The 15,239-nt window shown below is 45.5% G+C and overlaps 2 protein-coding genes across 5 annotated transcripts in view; one reads left to right on the top strand and one right to left on the bottom strand.

The window, feature by feature from the left end:
• Positions 1–1,403: 1,403 nt before the first annotated feature.
• LOC103106696 (cytochrome c oxidase subunit 4 isoform 2, mitochondrial) lies at positions 1,404–10,163 on the top strand. Its single transcript, XM_007474468.2, has 5 exons — positions 1,404–1,595; positions 3,244–3,340; positions 7,540–7,701; positions 8,517–8,648; positions 9,835–10,163. The coding sequence occupies exons 1-5, from the start codon at positions 1,584–1,586 to the stop codon at positions 9,969–9,971; spliced, it is 540 nt and encodes a 179-aa protein (XP_007474530.1). The 5' UTR covers positions 1,404–1,583; the 3' UTR covers positions 9,972–10,163.
• Positions 10,164–11,083: 920 nt separating this feature from the next.
• The window catches only part of BCL2L1 (BCL2 like 1), a 44,604-nt gene continuing 40,448 nt past the window's right edge, over positions 11,084–15,239 (bottom strand). For 3 of the 4 annotated variants that reach the window (XM_001362813.5, XM_007474467.2, XM_007474466.3), the window contains exon 3: positions 11,084–13,181. In XM_001362813.5, coding sequence (XP_001362850.1) covers positions 13,044–13,181 — 138 coding nt within the window. In that variant the 3' untranslated portion in view covers positions 11,084–13,043. The remainder of the gene's footprint in view (positions 13,182–15,239) is intronic. The other variant, XM_007474464.2, reaches the window with a different exon arrangement.

Raw genomic sequence — 15,239 nt, 5'->3', positions numbered from 1 at the left:
CTTGGCTGGGGGCCTGTAGGACAATCTGGAATGGCTAGGGCCCTCTGAGTTTGAAGCGGGGCTCTAGGGTGCATACTTGGTATAGCAACTATTCTTCAAATCATTAGTCACCAGGTATATATAGCAAGCACCTGTTGAATACCCAGATCCATTAGATCATATTAAGGCTATGAAAAAGCATAAGACCCAGTTCAGATGTTACCTCCACTATGAAGCCTTTCTTGATTGTCCCAACCAAAAGTAATACCCCTCCATAGCCCGTTGTCCTTCTAAGCACAGTGTTCTTCTAAGGTTATGATCCTGACCTATTTGTTTTCTCTGTGTTATCCCTTAGGTGACCTCATCTCCTCCTATAGCTAAGGGCAGGGAATAGAACTATAAGTAAGAAGAAAAATAGTCCCTACCTTTAAGGAGTGATTACACTCTAACAGAGGAAAATATGACGGAGAAGGAAGTTGAAAAGGGGGTAGGCAAGAAGAGAGAGGTTACCTGTGGGGGCATGATGGAGAAAAATGCAGAAAAGTCAAGCATAAAACCAGAGAAGAATGAAGAAAGATACTGCTGTCATGGGTCCTTTTCTCAAATTGGAGGCTTGGGCTTCAGAGGAAGAGGATTCAGGGCAGGAGTAGTAGCAAAGAACTAGAAATAAATTCGATGTCTATTTCCTGGAACAAGGCTAAACAAAATGTAGTAAAAAATGTAGTAAACAAAATGTAGTAAAAAAATGAGCACAACTACATTGTAAGAAATGATGAGTACTAAGAATTCAGACAGGAATGGGAAGATTTATATTAACTGATGCAAAGTGAAGTAAGCACTAAATCTCTAGACTCCCAGAATATAAGGACTTTGGGGTAGATGATCTCCAAGATCCCTTCTACTTGTAGCCCTTTTTAAGTTCTAAAAGTCAATTTCTTCACCACTGGCATTATCCTAAGGCCCTTTCTTGCTCTTCCACTCTGTGTGCCAAAGCCCCTTTTTACTCTACTATTCTGTGCTAAGACTCCTAACACTAACATTCTATATTCTCAGGCCCCTTCCTATCTATATCCCAAGGCCCCTTTGTACTCCACCATTCTGTGTGCTAAGACTCCTTCTAACTAGCATTTTTTATGTGCTAAGGCCTTTTCCTGGTCTAACATGTTAAGTCCCTCGGGCCCCTTCAATGCTAAGATTCTATCTTGAAGGCCCCTTTTCTGCTCTCAGATTGTGTTCTCTGGTCTCTTCCAGCACTGTAAGTTCTGCTGTAGCTCTCCCAGAAGTCCTAGGGGCCCGGGCTCATCCCCTCCCAGGAGATGGGGATGGTAGGAAACGAGGACTGCCCCCTGCTCCAGTCTCTGAACATCCCTTCTGATCTCGGTCACTCCCACAGTCCCCCGGCTTGTTCCCACAGGGGGGAGGGATGGGAAGCTAATGTCAGAGTAGAGTCCTGGGACTGTCCCTGACACCGAGGAGTGGGAGGATGGGGCAGGGGGCGGGGTGGGGGGAGGAGGTGGGGCTCTAGCTCTGGTTCTAACATCCATCGGAGCTGCTGTTTTCCTCCTCTCATCTCCCTGGGAGCGTCAGCCAGGCATCCTGCCCTGATGCCACCCGTGGTGAGTTCCGAGCTCAGCTCTGCCCAAATTGGGGGGTGGGGAGAAAGGAGGCAGGGATGGGTTTCTCTTCCCTCCTAAAGGGGTCTAAGCTTGCTCTCTTTCTAGATGTTAAGCGGCATTCCTAGCCCCCGGCCTTTCCTAGTCCCTGGCTATGAGTTTTTCCATCTACAGATGTGGGCCACCCCCTCAAGGCCCCCCAAAGCCATGGAAATGTAGCTTGTCCCCGTCTTCCAAGCAGGGGAAGCTCTTCTTATCCTCTTCTGAGAAGTCCTGTGGGATGAGAGGGAGGGCCTGGAGATGGCTTGGATTGGGGCAAGCTTCTCTCAGGGTACCGGTGTGTGTGTGAGTGTGTGAAGCCCAACAAATGTCCCTCTCCCTGCCTCGGTGGCATGGAGCACGTAAGCTGACAATGACTATAGACCTGCAGGACCAGAGACAGAACAGATGCAGGGAGCTGGAGGGGGGAGGGGTCATGAGCCATACCTGGGCTGGGGGTTGGGCAGCCAGGCCTGAGCCAGCCTCACATACTCATAATGTATTCCAATACTGTGTATTGGCTCCAAGGCAGAAGAGGGGTAAGGGCTAGGCATTGGGGGTTAAGTGACTTGCCCAGGATCACACAGCTAAGAAGTCTTTGAGGCCAGACTTGAACCTAGGACCTTTCATCTCTAGGCCTGGCACTCCATTCACTGAGCCACCCAGCTGCCCCCTCATAACATATTCCTGATGGGAGTCAGATTCCTAGAATATCAAAGATGGAAAAGCTTCTTAGAGACCATCCAGTTTAATTCTCTCTTTTTGTAGGGAAGTATGGTTTGTTTGTTTTTTAAACCCTCACCTTCCATCATAGAATCAATACTATATATTGGTTACAAGGCAGATGAGAGGTAAGGGCTAGGCAATGGGGGTTAAGTGACTTGCCCAGGGTCACCCAGCTGGGAAGTGTCTGAGGCCATATTTGAACCCAGGATCTCCCGTCTCTAGACCTGGCTCTCCATTCACTGATCCACCCAGCTGCTGCTAGATGGAAGACCCACAGTGGGGAGAAGATTTGCTCAAGATCACACGAATTAGTGGTTTTGAGAGGTGCAGAGTCTAGGTCACTGAATGCTCTGTCTCTCCATCACTGCTCCATCACACCTGGCTCCCTCAACTACTCTCCCTGAGTTAGGACCACCTATTTCCAAGAGAGGAAACAGACTGAGAGAAAGAGAACACCTGTTTTGAAAAGCATTTGTTGGGGATCCTTGTGTTAAATTGAAGAAAGTGAGAGAAACTTTGGTGGGAGAAGCAATTAAGCAGCTTTTGTTCTCAGGACTCTGGGATGGGATGAGGGGGCTCTCCCCTATGAAGAAGGAGAGAAAGGTAGTTTCTCCTCAGAAGGTACATGTGGGGAGCCCCCCTCCCCACAACTGGAATGTTCTTTATCTGGGACCTGGGCAAGGGAGCAGCAAAGCTCTGAGCTTCGGAGTGAATTTTTATAAGCTCAGAGCTTTTTTGCTCCCTTGCCCAGGTCCCAGATAAAGAGCATTCCAGTTGTGGGGAGGGGGGCTTCTCCTGTGTCTATATGTTACATAGGAGGGATTCCTGGAGTAGGCATTCCTAGGTCTGTGTCTCCTCCCTTACCCCCTCTCCTTGCTTCCTGCAGATGCTCTCTCTGCCCTACTCTCCCTGGTTCACCTTGGTGAGGACAGGAGCCGTGGGGATCCAAAGCAGCCGTCAGGCCCTTGGCTCAAGAGGTCCTGGTAAGGACATCCCAGCCATGGCACCCAGAGCTCTTGTAGACCAGATCCCCAAGAGCTGACCTGGCATGGAGGAGGGGCAATGAAGATGAAGAAATAGGTTTAAAGGGGTAGGGTAGAGGTATGAGGGGACAGAGCTTGGCAGATAAATTTGAGGTAATGCAGTTGAGGCCACATCTGTCTAGAGCCTTTCAGTCTTTGTTCCCTTTCTTTGTCGCTTCCCTCCATTCCCTCTTGTCCCTTCCCAGGGGGCCCCAGAGCTGGGAGAATTCAGTTCCCAGGGCCATGAACTCAAGAACAAAGAGCCAAGTTCCTACAGGAAATGGACAGTGCTGTGCAGCTGGATGCTGGGAAGTGTCACCTCAGATATCTTCATCTTATACGTACCCAGATGTCTATTTCACATACCCTTCTTCTGGTCTTGGCTTGGCTACCATCTTGGCCATGGAGTCATGCCAAGTCCTTGGGTCTGAGGTTCTGGGAGTTGCAATCATCTTGGCCTCTCTGCCTCTAGAATTTAGGACAGTGCCTGGAATCTAGTTGTCATTTAAAAAAATGAACACTTGTTGACTTGCCCAGGAAAGGGGCATCTTGGGTTGGCACAGCCTAGACCTGGGCTGAAAGGAGGTAGCTTGTTGAACAAACTAGGATGAACTAAGAAGCTGGAACTTGAGTCCCTTGGTGGGAAGGAGAAGATGCCCTTCTGGTTGTCATTCTCCACATCTGTGGTTGAACAAGAGGAGAGGCCTTACTGGAAAGTAGGATGACTCTAGTCAGACAGGAGGAAGACTTGCAAATTCTCAGAAGTATTAGATGACTGAGGAGTTCATGGAGCATTTCTCTGAAGAAAGGACAAGGATGGCAGCTCTTTGTTTTTTCCTGAAGGTTGCACCCTAGACCATGGGAGCTCTTGGGGTACCTTCCAGCTACACATGCTTAAAGCCCCTACAGGAAATCATCCTGAAATGTGGAGCTGACAGGCCTCTAGGACATCTCTGAGATCAACCAACACATAGGGCCAATTGTCTCCTTGTCTCAGAATCTTATATTATACACTGAACCAAGCCAACATTTATTTTGTGCAGGGTCCTAGAAAAGCAAAACCATTCTTGTCTTCTAAGAGCTAACCTTCCAATGGTGGAGACATCTGTGCATATGTAGGTGCTTATGAAACATATATGGTAACCTGAGAGGCCCATGCAATTAGGGGGACAAGGAAAGATCTCACACAGAAAATAGTACTTGAGCTGAATCTTTTTTTTTTAATCCCTTACCTTCTGCCTTAGAATTAATACTGTGTATTGGTTCCAAGGCAGAAGACCAAATAGTAGGAAGGATTGGACAATGGAGCTTGAGTAACTTGCCCAAAGTCACACAGCTAGGAAGTGTCTGAGGTCACATTTGAACCCAGGACTTCTTATCTCTAGTTCTGGCTCTCAATCCACTGAGCCACTCAGCTGCCCCATCTTGAGCTGAATCTTGAAGGAAACCAGAGATTCCAAAGGGTGGAGGTGAAGAGAAACTGTCTTCCAGGCATGGAGGTCACCTAAGGCAAAGGCTAAGAGACAAAAGATGGAGGGTTGTGGATAAAGAACAGTAAGAAGATCAATTTATCTAGACCATAGAATATGTGAAATAATACGTAATAAGGCTGGTAAGTTAGAGAAGGGCCAGGTTGGGAAAAATTTAAGTGCCAAGCAGAAAAGTTTAGAAGCCCAGAATATAAAAACTTAGAAGGGATCTTAGAACACCAAAGAGTGGATCTCAGAGATCTGTATTGTTGTACAAAAGGAGCAGGGAGACTTGATTTTGCCAACGCCACATTGCAAGTTAGTAATAGAAAAAGAGCCCAGAGTCACTTTTTCCATTGTACTATCCAACTTTTCAAGGAATATTTGCAGATACTATTTTTCATGTTAGCTTATTTGGGTTTTGGTTTTATATGAGTATTGTCTTACAAGACCAATATGGAAGTGTGTTTTGCATGATAATACATGTATAATCTAGATCAAATTACTTAACATCTCTAAGAGGGAGAAGGGAAGGAAGGGAGGGAGACAATTTGGATCTTAAGACTTCACAACACTTATGTGGAAAATTATCATGTGTAATTGGCAAAATAAAATCTCTTTAAAAAGAGAAATATTTGCTGAGCACAATCCATGGAAAATAATAATAGTAATAATAATACTTTTTAAAAGCTCTCCTTTTCTATGATGCTTTACTGTTTGCAAAGCTTCTACCTCCCTCCAGCCCCTCCCCCGCAGTTTTGGGAGAAATATTTGTACCAATTGTCCTTGCTGGAACTTAATAAATATACAATGCTAAAATTCTAAAAGCTAATTAAAACTGGTTGACTAACTGATATCAACTGATAATCAAGGGAGGAAGGACACAGATGCAAGCTCTTGAATTAAAGCAAGTGTGAATGCTTGCTCAGACATTTCTTAGCTGAGTGACCCTGGGCAAGTCACTTAACCCTAAATGTCTAGCCCTTACCACTCTTCTGCTTTGGAACCAATACTTAATATTGATTCTAAGACAGAATGTAAGGAGTTTTTTGTTTTGTTTTTGTTTTTTACAGAGTAACAGTTTATTGTCACAGTTGTTTCAGTCGTGTCTGATTTTTTATGAACCTATTTCAAGTTTTCTTGGCAAAGATACTGGAGTGGTTTGTTATTTTCTCTTCCAGCTCACTTTAGATGAGGAAACTGAGGCAAGCAGAGTTAAATTACTTGCCCAGGTTCACATAGCTAGGAAGTATATGAGGCCAGATTTGAATTCAGGAAGATGAGTCTTCCTGACTCCAAGGCTTATCCTAACTCCACTCTTAATCACCGTACAAGCAAACTGCCATAAAGTGGGTGTTATTGAGAGTTTATTTCTGTGTTGGTGAATTCATGGCATGAGCACCTCCTCCTGTCAGGGCTGCTCCCCTCCTTTTCCCACCCCTACCTGAGGATGTTTCTCACATCATCGGCCCCTCTACCCAGCAGTCCAATGGGAGCGCTTCCTCCTTCCCCTGTCTGGGGTAAAGGGCTCACAGGCAGCTTGAGGGTGCAGTTTGGGCACTTGGTCTCTAAAAGGTTCACCATCACTGGTTTATATGATGGAGAGGGAAGAAAATCAGACTCGTATCAGTAGACTAAGGTTGAAATTCTGGTTCAGATATTTACCAGCTGTGTGACACAATCATCATTTCACCAGTTCCAGTCTGTTTTCTCATCCATAATATAAGTATAATAATAATATAATACCTCCTCAGAGTTGCTGGGAGGAACATCCTTTGTAAACTATAACATGTTACAGAAATGTGAATGATGAGTATTATCATGTGTGTGATGATGCTAGGAGTGAGTCTTCTTAGATGGGGAAGTTGTGGACATAAGGAAGGATTGACATGCTTTTTATATAGAGATAGAATGCTGGAGGGGAAGGATGCCAGGATTCAGAGTCTGGAACATGTATCACAGAATGTCAGACCTAACAGGGACCTTAAACCATCAAATATTAGCGCTGGACGGAACCACAGAACACAAAATGTCAAAGCTGAAAGGAACTTAGAACATTCAGCATCAGAACTGGAAGAAACCTTTGAACAGAAAATGTCAGCGCTGAAAGAGACTGTAAATTTCAAACAAATGTTAGAGCTGGAAGGAACCTTGACAGTTTTCTAGTCTAGACCACAATGTGGTTTAGTAGAAAGCACCCTGGACAGCATCAGCAAGCTAGAGTGAGATAAAAGCTAGCTTTAGCTATTTACTGAAACATAAACAAGATATTTCAGTCTCTGAGTGTCAGTAGCTTCCTCTGTATAACTGGAACAGTAATATGCACATCCTTTCCCTAACTCACAAGGTTGCTATGAGGAAGCCATTTGGTCCACTTCCAAGTGATCTAGAAATGCTGGTTACTCTTAGGACAAAGGACCCCACATTTTATGGATGAGGAAGGAGACAAACTGAGAGGGGTGGTGCAGATAAGGAGAGAGGAGTGGGTTGGGGGCAAGAGGGAGAGGGGTAAGAGGTCAGATGATTGTAGGCTTCTTTCCTGGAGGCAATTCCTCAGGACATATGGGGAGAAAGGTTCTGGGGCTTGTTGCCCCTAGAAATGAGGCTCTGGGTGGGGATGGGGCTTGTGTAGAAGGGAAGGGCTGGGGCAGCCTCCTTCTCCTCTTCAGTTCAGACTCCTTGCCGCCCCAGCTTACAGCCAGAAGATGCCTCCGTACACAAACTACCAGGCGGAGCGCCATCACCCCATGCCAGATGAGCCTTTCTGTAGTGAGCTGAACCCCCAGCAGCGGGCACTGAAGGAAAAGGAGAAAGGGCCCTGGAAGCAGCTTACAGATGCTGAGAAAGTGGCCCGTAAGTTCTTGGGGGGGGGGGATCTACCCAGCAGGGGTTGGAGGGGAGCCAGAGCAGAACGGAGCCAAGTGGGCTTGAGGTATTGACCTAGAGCTGACTATGGTGTTGGGCCCAGAAGACTCAGCCTCCCATTTTGGTCAAATTCACCAGAGGCACAGGAGAGTGTGAGCTGGTAGAGATTAGGAGGGAGCTGGGAAGCAGATCATCTCTGAGTAGACAAAGCTGGAGTTCATTTTGAGACAGAAAAGAAAACTTTTCCATTCCCCCGAGGGGATGATGGGAGTAAGAAATGGCATACTGCAGTGTGAAAATGAACAACATGAGGAGAGACATGCCAGGAGTTAGATGGGGCTCAATTGAAATTCTGCATTGGCCACTTAGTATTTGTGTGAATGCATACAGAGCTAATCATTGCCATCAGAGAGGTTCCAGTCCATTTTGTGAGATAGGAGAAGACACTTAAAAAATAGGACATGTACATTTAGCGCTGAATGAGAGGGTATGGGCAGTAACAATTGTAGGAACTGCAAGGAAGAGATAATATCCTCCTGGCTTTGAGTAGTCCGGGAAGGCTTCTCAGGGGAGGCAGGTCATAAGCCTTTAAGGACAAGGAGGATTCGGAGGCAAAGCAAGAAGAGGTTGAACATGTTTGAGAGACTGAGAAGACAGGCAGAGGTTCTTAGCTGCCTTATGAAGTTCTCAGGGATAACTTAGAGGGTGGAGGCTCCCTGACCTCCTCTTGTGGCCATGGGTTAGTGGAATGACCTTCAGGATATTGAGAGCCCTGAGGACCACCTTTGCCCCTCTGGTTCCAGTTTATCGAATGCAGTTCCATCAGACCTTTGCAGAGATGAACCGACCATCTAACGAATGGAAGACGGTGTTGGGCGGAGTCTTCTTTTTCTTTGGCTTCACTGGACTCCTGATATGGTGGCAGCGACTCTATGGTGAGTGGTGGGGACAGAACCTGCTGATGTCAGTCCCCCCCTTTCCCTGCCCCTCCCCTGGCTGGACAATTTCCAGAGCCTTCTTTCTGGCCGGCAAGAAAGGCATAGCTATATGGAGGTTTTGGTCAATATGTCTAAGGCTACAGATTAAGATAGATGGAGTTAGGGGATGGGTGCCTTTGAAAAGAGGGATTTATTCTTAGACATCATAAATATTTTAGAAAGGCCTCAACCCACTTCCTTTTCCTTCTCCAGAGAGAGACTGAATAGCCAAAGTATAGGGTTTAGAGACATAGGTTCATTGTATTGATGGAAGAGTTCTTAGTACATAGAATATCAAGGCTGAAACAGAGAGAACAAGCATTTATTAAATCTCTAGTATGTCTGGCAAGCCCTATGCTAGGTGCTCAACAAATAGTATCTTATCTGATATCACAAGAACCCACAGTTAGGAGCTATTATCCCCATTTTACAGGTAAGGAAACTGCAACAGAGGTTCTGTGACTTGCCCAGGGTCACATAGTTAAGTGCCTAAGGATAAATTTGAACTAAGGACTTCTTGACTCTAGGCCAAGAACTCTATCAGTGTGCCATCTTAATGCTATCTTCAAAAGAATTTGAACCTTTTCAATGCCTCAAATGTCATGGATACCCATAATTGTACTTAATACTCTTTAATTTGACAAAATACATGGCAATGAAAAAGCATGATGCAAAGATGAATAATTGATAAGTTGTGTTTTTTATTCATTACATAAACTATAAATAATTGAAAAATAGTAATATGAGAGATATTCAGCCTACCGAAAGCATGTTTTGCTATTGTTTTTCTTTTGCAGACTCCCTTCAGTAACTCCATCAATCATCAGGAACAAAGAATACACATACTAGAGAGAACCTTATTAACACAAATAATAGTGCTAATAGGTGTCCTAGTTAGTGGGAGTCAGTGGGACCCAGGTCTCTGAACTCCCAGACCACTATTCTTCTCATGGTAACAAGAGGGAGAGAAAAACATTCTGTAAACACATGTAGTTGACTAAGGAGGTGAAGAGGAAGGGTCAGGAAGACATTGGATACCCCTATCTGCCCCCTAATCCCATTCCAAGCTGAGCTTGGCATTTTCTTGCAGTTTCTAGGGCATTTCTCATCTCAGCCAACTCAGAGTATCCCCTTCTCTTTTCAGTGTTTCCACAGAAGCCCATCACACTGTCTGAGGACTGGAAGTCAAAACAATTGCAACGAGTTTTGGATATGAAGGAAAATCCAATTCAGGGCTTGGCTTCCCGGTGGGACTATGTTCAGAAGGAATGGAAGAAGTGACTCGTCAGCCTAAACTGTCCTGGCTCAGCCTTTCCAAGCCAACAAGGCCTGCCTCCACCCAAACCCATCCTTGGGCTAGCTCCCATTAAATGCTTCTATTCTGTCCCGTTCTCTTTCCTTCCCCTTCTTTTCCTTCATCTGCATCTCTTCTCTTGTACCCTTTTATCTCTCAATAAAGAAATATCAAACCTGGTTCCTTACAGTTTAGTGAGTAATTTAGTGAATGGAGATGACACACACACACACAGAAGATAATCAACAATTCAATGTCGGTGCGCTCAAGAGCTCAAATGCTAAGGGCTAGGATAGTGAGGGAAGGTTTCCCAGAACAAAGGGAACTTGAGCTGGTGTTTGACAACTAAGAGTGCATTCAAGGAAACCCAGGATTTATGTGCTAGACAGTACAAGAGGTAGGAAAGCCCAAGGCATGTGTTGGAAACAATGAGAAAATCAAAGTGGCTGAGGTTCCTGAAGAGAAAAGGAATCAGAGAATGTTGGACTGACTACATGTTCTCTTAAAAGTTTGAGTTGTTTAAATCTGTTGATGAGCCAGGAATATGGGAAAAAATGGCATGAGGACAGGCTGCTGGCTGATATGTAGCATTTGCCTCAGCTCATTCCAATGGCCTCATTGAGAAGGCTCCTGAGTTCATTAGTTCAATTCATTAGGGAATTGTAGAGGTCAACCAGTGCAAACCTTTCATTTTTACAGATAAAGAAAGTGAAGCCCAGAGAGGGCAAGTGACTTGTCTAATTAGCTAAAGCCACCCAAGCAGCTCAAGGCAGAATCAGGATTCAATTCCACTTCTTTTGACTCCCAATTTCAGCACTCTTGAGGGAGGCTGGAGTCCAGTGGGGCTGGAGGTGCAGTTACAACAGAGCCCACAAGAGGGCAGTTGACTCCTATCTCTTGCTCACAAGTGTGGGTAGGAATTGGACATCAGGCCCAAAGGGGACTGGGCCTCCCCCTTCCCCTCCAGCACATTCCAGGCAAGAAAGATCCCATGAAAGGCTCATTCCCCCCGCCCCCCCCCACCTGGGAGGGAGAGAATCAGAGAGGGTTCCCTAGTCCCCATTGTCATTCCCCCCATCACAAAAAGCACTCACTGCCAGCAAATTAAACACAGTTTATTAATTGAACTTCACTTCCACCATCACACAGACTACTTCAAAGAGCCAGGATATGGGGGGCTGAGGGGAAGACCCTAGGCCTGGGTTGGGGAGTAATCAGTCTCCCCTCCCTCTAGGGGGCTGAAAAGGGTGGGGGTTGAATAGGGTGGGGGAACCATCTCCCCATGCGTTCACCACACGACAGCCCTGCCGAGCCTCACATAAATACAGACACGCTTAACAAAAATAGTATATCATCTTCACAAGGAATAAAAACTAATCTCAAATATATACAGCAAAGACAAGACTATGATACAGAGGCAAAGAGGCATGGGGAGGGTCAAGAGGGAGTGATGAAGAATTGGCTGATCCGCAAACTGGGATAAGGAGAACATTTTTAATGGTAGGGCTGTACCTTTTCGGTGATGGACTGGGACTGTGAGAGAGACCAGTTTGGGAAGCTGCTGGGAGGGACAAACACACAGCCTGGCTAGGTGAAGCAGTAAGCATCCCAAATCTGAATTCTGAAAGCTTGGAGAGGGGGAGGTTTGCGGTATAGCCTGAGAAGGAAGCTGGTATGGGGGAATCTAATCTTTCTCAGGGCTAGCCTCCCTCTTCCCCTTCCCTTATTCTTGCCACCAAACAAACAGTCAGGCTCTCTTTTAAGAAGAGGCACAGGATCTTGGAGATTAGCTAGTCCAGGACCTCATTTAATAAAGGAGAAAACTGATGCTCACAGGACTGATTTGCTCAAGGATATATATACCAGCTTCCTTAGTGGTGAGGTTGAGATTTGGCCCAGTACTTATTCCACTAGAAATGTCACCTTAAATGATGAAGGGAGATGGTGCTTGGGAACCCCTTTAAGTATTGCCAGGCACTCTGGGGGACCCCTTCACCTCTGGGTCAGTATATCTGGGCACCGGTTGAAAGTGTTATCAGGAGAGAACCAGGTCCACATTCTCCCAAGATCTCTATGAACTAAGATGACTAAGGAAAACAGCTACAAACAGCTGTCAGATGCTACTTTCTCGGGTCTCTCCCTGTACCTGTTTCCTCTTGAGGGGTAGGAGCTAGGGAGGAGGGTAAGAAGGGTTATTTAGGGGTCCAGTTCTAGAATTCAGATATGCTACTGAACACACATACCCATCATACCTTCCTTCTGCAGGTCCATTAACCAGTAAGAAATACTGGTCCAACTGACCAACCAAGACAGTCAAGGCCAGGTCACTTTCCTGAGACACTCTGGGCTGCCTGTATGGCTGGATTCCTAGGCTACCTCTGAAGGTGGTGGGTAGGGCATGGTTTGGAGTTACTAGGAGCAGCATGCTTAGGAGGTGCCTAAGGGAGACTGCCCAAACCTGGTGATCTGGACCCTGTGACAGCTAACTATAAGATTTCACAAGCAAGTTACCTACTCACTGCTCCAAGCAGGAAGTCTTTAGAGAAAATCTGTCCTTGGTAATGTAGAGGCCTGGTTCAGTGAACACCTCGTCTTGGCCCTTCCCAACATTAGGGACTGGAAGGATAACACAAAAATAAAAATGAAGTTATTTTATTCTGCTTCACCCTACCACTGGAAAATCCTATGGGGGGTTTTATAAGGTTTTTGGATCCTTCTTGATTTGGTCGGGTTGGGGGAGAGGCCTAGCTCTAGGCAGTCTGAGGGCAGGGAAGAGGTCATGACTAGGCAGCCAGCACCCACCAGTGTTGTAGAGGTTCAAGAAGTTGCATGTTTTTCTTTCTGGAGGACTTAGAGATCAAAGAGGGGCCGAGGGTCTCAGACCGCATACTGGGGAACTGGGAGGTAAGGAGTGGAGGGGGGGATTGGGATGGTTCAGCTCCATGTAATAAGATGTCAGCTTCATGTAGCGGTTTTCCTGTGTCAAGACAGAGTACAGATCAAGACAGGGTGTGGTGGGGTGGATCAGACAGGTTCCAAGGTAGATTCAGGGTATATGGTCACTTCCGGCTGAATAGGGACCCCAGCAGGACTACACCGGCCACTGTCATGCCAGTCAGCAGCCATCGGTTGAAGCGTTCCTGGCCCTTCCGGCTCTCTGCAGCTGCATCATTCCCATAAAGTTCCACAAAGGTGTCCTGTAGGGGAGAAAACACTTGTTGGAGGCAGTTGACACTGAGAGTCAAGGAAAAACCGACCCAGGCAAGAACCCAGAGTACTATCTGGGGAAAAGGAGAAAGACCCAGGACGTTCTTGCTAACTGAAGATGGGATTCTCTGGCTGGTCTTGTCAATGAGGTCTATTCTATATTCCCAATCCAGCCCATAAAACCTCTCAAATACCAGAAGCAAAGGGAAGAAAATGCAACCAAGTTGTTCTAGTAACACCAAACTGAGGGCAGGGTAAAGGCCCAGAGGGCTGTTTTCCAAAGTCCAAAGAGGACGACAGTCACTTACTTATTGTGGGAGGCAATGTGGAATCATAAAAGGGACGCTGAACTAATTGGGTTCTGTGATCTGCCAAGTTTGACAATGGGCAAGTCATTTAACCTCTGTATTAGTGTCTTTATTTCACTGAATGTTAGAACAAGAAAATCCTTGAGAACACTGGTACAAAGAACACAGAACATCAAAACTACAAAGGAACTTTAAAACACTACATAGAATGAGATGGCTAGAGGAGACTACAGAAGAGAGAATGAAGAGAAAAAGGAGAATTACAGAAATGGAAGGGATCACAGAACACACAGAATATTGGTACTGCTGAAGAGCTGAAAAAGGTCTGTTGTTCAACCTCCTCACTTTCCAGATGGGAAAACTGAAGTCCCAAATTAGTAGAATGAATGACTTGTTCAATGTTACACTTCTGAGGTAGAGTCAAGAGCCCAGTTCTCCAGAAAATGAGTCCTTCGATATTCATTTTACTCTACATTAAAGCTGTCTTTTTCTTTAAACAAGGGGATACTAATCCCTGCCCCACCTCCCCACAAGGTAGTAGTGAGATAATGGATTACATTGTATTACACAAATGCAAGCATTTAAATTCAACTCTCAGGAGAGCAGGAAGAGAATGAAAAGGGTATATAAGCAGAGAAATAGGCTGGAGCTTTACAGGGAAGCCAATAGTTTGGAGTAATTGCTGATGGAGGTGTCACAAGGGAAGCCAGTGCAATGGGGTGAGAAGGCATTAAAAAACCAACCAGGTTTGGAAACACAGTCTTGGCAGAGTATGGTTTGCTTGCTCCAAGGGGAAAAGCAGATTATTACTACCTACCAAACCCCATCCCAGCCAATGACACCAACCAAGCTCTTCCTTCCAGGAAGTCTTCCAAGATTGCACCCCTCCCCCCCTTTACTGCATCCTATCCAAGCATTTAATCAATTTACTCTATGCTAGTCTACACTTGTACTCCCCACTCTTGGAAATTTATTGATGCATTTCCCCAAAACTACTGGATGGCAGGGCTTCTGACTCCAAACCCAGGGCAGATAGATACCTGATGGCAGAGACCATATCTTTGCTTGTCCCTTCTCTCCATTATAGAATATAGGATCACTGGATATGACAGAGTAGAAGGGATTTTAGAAATCGTTTGAAAAGAAACTGACGCAAAAATTGAACTCAGGCCTTCTGATTCCAAGTCCAGTGTGTGGCCTCTCAGGTCTGGCATCACAGGGAGGCTTGGATTAGGTAAACTGAAGGCCTCTTCTAATTCTTAGATTTAGATTTCAAGCTGAGGACATAGTAGGCTACCTACTTCCAAGAATATCTACAGGATCACAGAATGTTAGACCTGGAAGAGACTTTTTTAAAAGCATCTAGTTCAATGCCATTTTAGAGAATGAAACTGAGGCTAACAGGGGAAAAGATTGTTCGAAGTTATGCAGTGAGTCAGTGGTAAAAACAACAACAGAATTCCAGGTTTCCTGATTCTCAGGCTCACTGACTCTTTAACATGAAGCCTAAGACCAGCAGGACCACTGAACAGTTTTGGGTCAGGTTTCCAATTCATCCACTGAGGCTGAGCCTATGTTTGAGAGCTGGTTTATCACCAACAAGCATTTATGGAGCCCTTACTATATGCAGTACCCTGTATTTGGTGCGGTGAGAGATATGAAGATATAAAAGACCCATTCCCTAATCAAAGAATATATAAGGCAGATGGAGACACAGAATATACATTTAATGGATCATTA

The sequence above is a fragment of the Monodelphis domestica genome, chromosome 1 (assembly GCF_027887165.1).
Source record: "Monodelphis domestica isolate mMonDom1 chromosome 1, mMonDom1.pri, whole genome shotgun sequence".
Classification (NCBI taxonomy): domain Eukaryota; kingdom Metazoa; phylum Chordata; class Mammalia; order Didelphimorphia; family Didelphidae; genus Monodelphis; species Monodelphis domestica.
This window is presented reverse-complemented; position numbering and strand designations above follow the sequence as displayed.